The 9240-nt window shown below is 41.1% G+C and overlaps 1 protein-coding gene across 2 annotated transcripts in view; it reads left to right on the top strand.

Moving 5' to 3' along the window:
• The first annotated feature begins 1768 nt into the window (after positions 1-1768).
• The window catches only part of LOC109919355 (NFKB activating protein), a 22419-nt gene continuing 14947 nt past the window's right edge, over positions 1769-9240 (top strand). The window contains exons 1-2 of one of the 2 annotated variants that reach the window (XM_020519355.2): positions 1769-2171; positions 2953-3364. In XM_020519355.2, the coding sequence (XP_020374944.1) occupies positions 3003-3364 (362 nt within the window). In that variant the 5' untranslated portion in view covers positions 1769-2171; positions 2953-3002. Of the gene's footprint in view, positions 2188-2952; positions 3365-9240 lie in introns of both variants that reach the window. The other variant, XM_020519354.2, reaches the window with a different exon arrangement.

The following is a 9240-nucleotide window of genomic DNA, read 5'->3' as shown; positions in this document are numbered from 1 at the left end:
CAGTCTCTGGGAGCAAATGCTGAGGCATCTAATCCTTTGTCTCCATCCTGTGAGTTTTCATGACTGTATACCTCAATCATGGTTTTGAGTGTCTCAAAGCTCTGTGTTATGGATGAGATGCAGTTGAAAGTTACATAACAGAGGGATTTGGGAGTCCCTATGCATGGATCACAAAACTTAGCATCCAAATTCAGCAGATAATAGGGAAGGCAAATGGAATGCTGGCCTTTATTTTAAAGGGAATGAAGTATAAAAATATGGAAGTATGTTATAAGAAGTTTAAGTACAGTAAATAAGAATAATAAAACTATACAAGGCATTAGTCAGACTACATCTAGAATACTGTTAACAGTTTTGATTCCCTTATATAAGGAAAGATACACTAGTATTGGGGGCAGTCCAAAGAAGATTCACCAGGCTGATTTTGGATATGGAGAGGTTTATTTTACAAGGAAAGTTTCAGTACAATGGGCATGTTATTCATTCGAGTTTAGAAGAATGAGAGGAGACCTTATTGAAAGGGGCTTGACAGGGTAGATGTGGGGAAGTTGTCTCCTCTTCTGGGAGAGTCTAGGACCAGACAGCAAACTCTCAAAGTAAGGAGTCGCTTGTTTACAATTGAGTTGAGGAGTAATTTCTTCGCTCAGAGGGTAGGGATTCTATGGAATTTTTATCAGAGAGAGCTATTGTGGCTGTATTTTTAAGAAAATTCACAGGTGATTCAGTTTTCCACTTTCAACACATATTTCCAGATCTGTTAAGTAGTTTCAACATTTTCTGTTTTAATTTTTCTTGTTTCTTGATTTTGGATTTTCCCACCAGAAGACAGTGTTCCTCTGCATCTACTGTACTGAATGTCTTTATTATTTTAAATACCTCAATCCTACATGAACATACGGAGAGCAGCAGCCAATCAGTCCCCTCAAGTGTTTTCTATCATTCAATGAGACAATTATTGGATTATTCTTATCTTCTCAACCTCTTCTCTTGTGTAAGGCATGGTGACCCTCAGGTTAATCCACCACCAGTCGTATCTGACTCTCATGTAAGAGCAGCCCTATGGTCTGGTAGGACAATGGCAAACAAAAAAAACACCAAAGAACTGCTGACACTATAAGTCAGAAACAAAAACAGAAATTGCTGGGAAAACTTAGCAGGACTGGCAGCAGCATCATCATCATCATAGAATCACAGAATCCCTACAGTGTGGAAACAGGCCCTTCTGCCCAACAAGTCCACACCAACCTTCACAGTAACAAGTCCACACCGACCTTCAGAGCATCTCATCCAGACCCATCCCCCTATAACCCACCTAATCTACATGCATCTGTGGACAGAAAGCAGAGTTAACGTTTCGGGTTCGGTGACCCTTCTCCAGCACAATGGTGATTTTGACTTTACCTCATTGGATCATAACTTGATGGCCACTTGAACTCTAAACTCAAGGTGATAGTAAATCATGTTTGGGCAACTTGTTCTCTTCCTCTAAGCCCTGAGGACTTCTAATAATAGGTCCCAGGGGGATCACTGGGTGACCGTTGAAAGGATGTACAGAGACAGACAAATCAAAAGGACAGAGTTGTAAATGTTCAAGGAGAAGGCGCTCACTTTCCCTCTGGTTCACAGCTCGCTCTGTTTTTCTCTCTCTTTCTCTCTCAGCTAGCCAGGAGCACGTGGAGCCCCCGAGCTGCCCCTGCTCCCACCTGTCACGTGCTCCTGAAAGGGGCGGTGCCGGACTCCGGCACGCCGCGTCCTTTGACCTGTGACGTTCGCAGTCGCTTCCGGCGTGAGTGTCAATTGTTGTCACTTTGATGTGAGAGGCGAATTTTTATTTTTTTTTGGTCATTATCTGTCTCTCTTCCCTTTACCTTTTCTGATAAGGTTTGGCAATAAGTTGCTGTGAAAGCAGGTGCCGCTTTAGGCGAGAGGGAGGAACTGTCGGAATAACGGGGATCTGAGTGTTTCCAGCGCTTGATGGTGTGGAGGGTGAGAGTGGTTGACGGACTGGCTCTCTCTGAGGCGGAGGATTCCTGTTCCTTCTTCCTTCACTACCACTCAGTTCGCCGACGGAGTGGGTTTCTATTTGATATTGGCCGCACAGTACCTTTCCTGCTGGCGCGTGAATCAAGTGTGACCGAGACAACTCAAAACCATTTGCCGCGATTGCGGAGGTAATGCTTTCAGGAGGTGAGGTGAAGAATTGTGTTTTTAAAAATGTGTGGTGGTAGCCTTAACCACAACTTGAAAGCGAATAACCCGAGATTTGGTAAACAGCAGTAAAGTTTTAAATGGACACCATCGTGGTTATTATCCAGACAGTTGTTATTTTAGTTGGCCTTCCATAGGTTTTTCAAATGTTAATTTACCCAGTGATTCAGTGATTTAGTTAAGGAAATTCCAGTATGAAGTCTGATAAGCGTTAAGTATACACCAGCTGAAGCAGAGGGACCTCAGGCAAGGGGGCCTTTAAATGCTGTCATTCTAAAGAGTAAACTTTGTGGGGATATGGAGGGAAGCAAACATTATCATTTCAACAAAATTAGCAACTAGAGCACTTCAATTCCCCAAGTGTATTTTGTAGAAATAGTGTCCTCAACAGATGTCAGCAAACTACACACTCATCATCACCTGTTCAGAATGGTTGTCTGCTTGAGCCATGTAAATTAAATTGTTTGAGTTACCAGAAACCTGTTAGGCCTGTATTCCTTTAAATGATTAAATACATTGGTCTATTTATTTAGGATTTTGCTAAGTTATGCAAGTAAATACAGTAAACATAAAATACATTTAGAATGTATTCTTTGAGTTGACAACTATTGTAAATTAACAAGTTTGAAGTTCTTAGGCAATAAGATATTATTTACAATCAGAAGAAAAATAAAATGCCAAATTAGGTGGCTCAATGGTAATAGAACATTTTAAATTATTTATTACATATTGTTTATTTTGCAGGTGATATTGGCAAATAAATGCGCAACATTCTTTGAAACCAATAATAAACAATGCCTCCAGTGCGTCGATCAAGGAGTGGCAGTCCAGATTCATCACTTAGTCCAAAGAGAAAACGGCATAGCAGCAGCAGTGAGAGCAGAACGCCAAGTCCTCCAGCAAAATATAACAGGCATCATTCGGGACACGGCAAATCTCCATCGGTTGACAAAAAGCTGAGATCCAGATCTAAGTCGAGAGAAAGGTCAAACTCTCACAAGCATCAGAATGGTGTACACCACAGTCGTTCTAGGTCAACATCAAGAGATCAAATTTCACGTTCACACCATGGGCATTACAACAAGCTGCATATGGAATATTATGGAAAAGAGCAAGAAGACTTACTCCGACAGAGACACAACGCTTTTATTGCCAGGTCTGGCTCTGAATTATTTTAGAATTAGAATTATTTGCTGGTGTGTTGCAATTCACATGGGAAGTCTGAGCTGCTGCAAACAACGTGGGGCAACAGATAAGCTCCAAAATTCTATCCCAACATATGGCTGACCAGGAATCTATCCCGTATTTACTGCCTGCCATTGGCATGTGTATTGGAAGGATTTGCAGGTTGATACTGAACCTGTCTTGCAATGTTATGAATGCACCTTCCGTGACCAACAGGTTCCAGGGTGAGGCTCAAACCCACAGCTTCGACCCATTCTACCACTACCCATTTTTCTACACTTCTAGAATAGTTTAGAAATTATCAATTTTTTTTAAAAGCTCCTTTCTCAAACACATATTTTTCTATAACCATTGATAAGCTAGTTTCTAAATGTCTCTCTTCCTACTATGAATACATTGAAATATGATGACAGTAAGAATGAGGGAAGGCAACAAAAACTTAATTTTTAATGGTGGGTGTCTGTGCCCAAATATTTGGTGACTTATTTTTAAAGTGAGAGGAGATTTAAAAAAGGCATGAGGGGCAATTTTTTCTTTTACACAAAGGATGGTTCGAGTGTGGAATGAACTTCTAGAGGAAGTGGTGGATGGGGGTACAGTTACAACGTTTTAAAAGACATTTAGACAAATACATGAATAAGAAATGTTTGGAGGGATATCAGCCAAGCGCATGCAGGTGGGACTAATTTAGTTTGGAATTATGGTCGGCATGGACTGGTTCGACCAAAGGGTCTGTATGTCTCTTAAAACTGGCCAAGTTAACAAAGTAATTAATTAAACATATGGGAATATGTGCTTTTTAAAAGAGACATAGAATATAAAAACCAAGCTGTTGTGCAAACAGTGTATAAAGTACTAGTTCAGCGCCAGCTGAAGTATTTTGCCCAATTCAGGGCAGCATGCTTTAGGAAGGAGGTGAGAGCTTTGGAGAGGGCACTGAAGGGATTTAGTAGTGGTTTCAATGATAAAGAAAGAAAGGTCTACATTTACACAGTGCTTTTTATTACCACTAGATGTCTCGAAACATTTCATAGCCAACAAAATGCTTTTCACTTTGTAGTGTAGCCACTATCATGTAGGAAATTCAGCAAAGAGTTAGCTGCTTTTTGAGATTTTTTTGTTACATGATGTGACAATACCAGGTAGTCTGTTGATTGGGAGAGAATTATTAGCCAGGACATTGGTGATAACACTACTGTTTTTTTGAAGTAGTGCAATGGGATATTTTATTACCACCCTAATAGATAAATGGAGGTTTCAAATTAATATCTCACCTAAAAGAAGTTGGGAGCTCCAATAATGAAGCAGCCTTTAGTGTCAGTCTTGATTTCTGTGCTCAGGCCCTGGAGTAGGACTGGAATGTGGATTCTTGTGATTCAAGGGCAAGAATGCTATTGAGTCATCTCTGACAGTGTTTTATTCTAGATTGTGGATAAACTGGAGAAGGTGGCTTTGTTCTCCATAAAGTGATGAAAGCTGGGTGCAGATTTCGTTGAGGTGTTGAAAATTCACAATGAAGGTTGAGATAGAATAAATCAAGACAAACTATTACTAAGGCTTATCTCAATAACCAAGGGCACAACTACAAGGAAATTAGCAAAAGAACCAGGGAAATATAACAAAAAAATTCTTTGCAACAAGTGATTAATAGTTAAACTTCACTGCCAAATAGTGGGACTAACTGTTGTTTGAAATTTTATCCATTTTGACTGGAAGAATAGAAAGACAGCTTATTTTGCAAATGGAAAGAAACTTCACAGTTCTTTGGCACAGAAGGATCTAGATGGCCTTGTGCATGCATCACAGAGAACTAAATTGCAGGTACAGCAGATATAGTAAGGAAGGTAAATAGGATTTGGCATTTATTGTGAAAGGAATAGAACATTAACGTAGGAAAGTGTTGTTGCAACTGTACAAGGCATTATTGAGATTGCACCTGGGATATTGTATACAGTTTTGATCTTGTTACTTGAGGAAGGATGTACTTACATTGAAGGCAGTTCAGGGGAGGTTCACTAGATTAATTCAAGATTTCCAGAGGTTTGTCTTATGAAGAGAGATTAAGCAGTTTACACCTGTACTCTTTGGAGTTTAGAAGAATGAAAGATCTAATTTAGGTATATAAAATATTAAAGGGGATTGACAAAGTAGATTTAAAGCAAATGTTTACCCTTGTGGAGCAATCTAGAATGAGAGGTCGTAGTTTTAGGATATGAGCTGGTGGATTTAAAACAGATGGGGAGAAATTACTTCGCTCAAAGGTCATGAATCTGTGGAATTCACTACCCCATAGTGCAGTGGATGCTGAAGCATTGAGTAAATTTAAGGAGGAGATAGATTTTTAATAATAAGTTGAGGATTACGGGAGAATGGGCATGAAAGTGGAGTTGAGGTCAAGATGAGATCAACCATGATCCACATGGATAGTGAAATGGGCTTCAGGAACTGAACTGCCTTCTCCTGGTTCTTATGCTTTTACGATAAAGCTGGTAGAGACACAATTTTTTTGTTTGTCTTCTCTAGATTCTGTCTGTGCCACTGACCTCTAAATTTTTTTGGGGGAAAAATTTATTGTCACGTGTAATTTTACATGGATAAAACAGTGCAAAGTTTTATAAGTCACCCCACCGCAGTGCCTACATCAATAACAGAAGTCATACATAATTTTTTAAAACATAAAATTAAGACAAAGTTCATCACAGTTCGGTTAACAACTCCTGGGCTTGGAGAAGGCCGATGTGAGGAATGATGGAATATCTTGAAGATGCAGCCATGATGAGACTGCCATTCTGGTACAAGACAGCCACATCAGGCCACTAGAATACTGGGCCGGAAGCCTTCGCCGAAGAAGACCACGTAGAACATAGAACAGTGCAGCACAGTACAGGCCCTTCGGCCCACGATGTTGTGCCGAACCTTTACCCTAATCCTAAGGTCTATCTAACCTCCACCCCTACCTTATATTATCATCCATATGCCTATCTAATAGCCACTTAAATGCCCCTAATGAGGCCGACTCCACTACCCTCTCCGGCAATGCATTCCATGCCCCTACCACTCTGAGTAAAGAACCTACCTCTGACGTCTCCCCTATATCTACCTCCACTCACTTTAAAACTATGCCCCTTCGTAATAGCTACCTGCACCCCAGGAAAAGTCTCTGGCTGTCCACTCTATCTATACCATGCTGGGACAAGACCGCTGGTTGATGCACTGGAATGCCTGCATGCTGAAGATGAAGATGACCTCTACGTTGGGATAATTCCGCCACACCAGGCCGAGAGCCTTTCTACTCCTTCACGCGTCTAGGTCTAACTGCATATCTGGAGCCTCGGCCTAGCCTGAGAGTCCAGGCCGGGGGTATCAGCCTGGGATCTGTTCCTTGCTTACCGGGAGACGCTGGACTGGGATGGAGTCGTGTCCACCTCATCCTGGCTTTGCTGCCGGAGGCTGCCTCCTTCAACCGCCACTCTCCAGGCTTAAAAGAAAAGATCTTATTGGCTGTAGCATGTTTCTGACCCATGTCCTCACTGAAACGTGCACAAACCTAGTAAGAACTTTTTACTGAACTTGCCTAAGTGCAAATGATAACCCACAGTGCATTTTCACATTTGTCTTTCTTTGACTTCCAGAGGTGTAGACCAACTATGACTACCAAGACTCCAAAGTGTAAACCTAGTGCCTTTGTACTATTTGGTTATATTGTTTCTCAGATAACCTTGCTTCAAGCTCCATCCTGATACTTTGTCGTACTTCTTTGTAAGTTTATCAGCGACTTCAGGGAAATCCATTCACTACAGGATTAAGCTTCCATGAGTTCTGACTGTATTTGCGTGTGGAATTTAAATCTCTAACCTCGAAGCAACAGTGTAATTTTCTTGTGAACTTTTTAATTCCCAAACCCCAGATTAAACCTGTTTGCTTACTGGGCAAAGACACTTTTATCATTGGCAGGTTTTTAATTTCTTTTAAATAAAACAAAGCTATAAGTAACTAGTTTGCTTTAGGAGCAAGCATCATTCCCTTTCTCACATACTGTAAGGTTAAAAAGTAATCAGTAAACCTCAAAAGCAAAAATGTGAGAACTTGTGTATTAGAATCCCTAGAACATGGAAGCAGGCCATTCGGCCCATCGAGTCCACACGAACCCTCCAAAGAGCATCCCGCCCAGGCCTACACCACACACACACCCCCCCACCCAACTTGCACACCCCTGGACACTATGGGCAATTAAGTATAGCCAATCCCTCTAATCTGTACATCTTTGGACTGTGGGAGGAAACTGGAGCACCCGGAGAAAACCCATGCAGATACACGGAGAACATGCAGACACCACACAGACAGTCGCCCAGGGTGGAATCGAACCCGGGTAACAGCACCTCTCGGTGACAGGGAGAACAAATCCCATCTGGCCTAGCCAGCGACACCCATATACCACTGAGCCACTGTGCCACCCTCGTAGTGTTCTGTTAGTTTGATTTATTCTTCTAAGTGGTCAGTGTCAGCTGACAAATGTAAATGTTCTTCAAATTTATGTTCTTCAAATTAGAACATAAGAACTAGGAGCAGGAGTAGGCCATCTGGCCCCTCGAGCCTGCCCTGCCATTTAATAAGATCATGGCTGATCTTTTTGAGACTCAGCCGCCCACTCACCATAACCCAATTGTAGCCAGTTCTGGTGATTTTTGTTGATTTTGTTTTTCTTTGTCCTCAAACACGCTGTTTCTGCTTTCTATGTGATTATCATTCTGTTCTCTCTCGCAATCCTACTTATTTCTAAACTCTGTTCTGTTTGCTGTTATTTTTTGCAAAGGTGTCTCTGAGCCTAATAGTCATTCTGTACAGTTTGTTTTTTTTTACCATTATATCAGACATAGCTGGTTAAAATGAAACATCCTAAACTGCGCAAAGCAGATTATTAGAGATGAGAACGGGTACATCTGTTGCAATATATTTCAGAACATGTACAGTTGAATATGTTACATTACTTATCTCTTTCTCTGATTACCCAATTCATTGGCACAAAATGTCTTTTTTTCTGCTGAAGATCAAAAAAAGCAGGAAAAAGTAGTCAGCAAGCCATGCATAGTATCTGTGGATAGAACTGATGAGTTAGCATTTGACACAACAGTTCTGATGTAGAGTTAGCCTGAAACAGTACCTTGTCACTTCTTTCCACAGATACTGTGCCTGGGTTTATTTTTTTTCTGTTTCTACTTCAACTTTCAGAAGATGTGGAACAGAAGTAAGCCATTCAGCCCATTGAGTCTGCTCCACCATTCGGAGATGATAATCCTCAACTCCACTTTCCTCACTTTTCCCTATAGGCTTTGGTTCATCAGTAAAAATTGATGAAAAATCTGAGTATCTCAGCCTTGAATATACTTAGCAGCTGGTTCAGAGCTAGGAACACTCTCTGCAGTACAAAATCCTCTAATCATTTGTATTGTATTTGTGATTCTGAAGGAAAACTGATTAACTATAGTATTGACTCAACAATGTGACCAACAATTTGATTGTGTTATCCTTTTTGACAATTGGCCTGCGCCTTCAGTCTGGCCCTTTTTTGTGCATGTTGATGAAACCTGAATTGGTTTATTTTGGAACTAAGTAGCAGTAGTGATGTGGAGGTTGAAGAAGCTTGGGCATGTGTGGTAATGTGTGGTAACTCAGTCTTTTATTCAGAGAGAGTAGGAACTGCAGAGGCTGGAGAATCTGAGATAACAAGGTGCAGAGCTGGATGAACACAGCAGGCCAAGCAGCATCAGAGGAGCAGGAAAGCTGCTTTTGTTTCTGCATTTCTGAAGAAGGGTCTAGGCCCAAAACGTCAGCTTTCCTGCTCCTCTA

The sequence above is a fragment of the Rhincodon typus genome, chromosome 14 (genome assembly GCF_021869965.1).
Source record: "Rhincodon typus isolate 14 chromosome 14, sRhiTyp1.1, whole genome shotgun sequence".
Taxonomy (NCBI): Eukaryota; Metazoa; Chordata; class Chondrichthyes; order Orectolobiformes; family Rhincodontidae; genus Rhincodon; species Rhincodon typus.
This window is presented reverse-complemented; position numbering and strand designations above follow the sequence as displayed.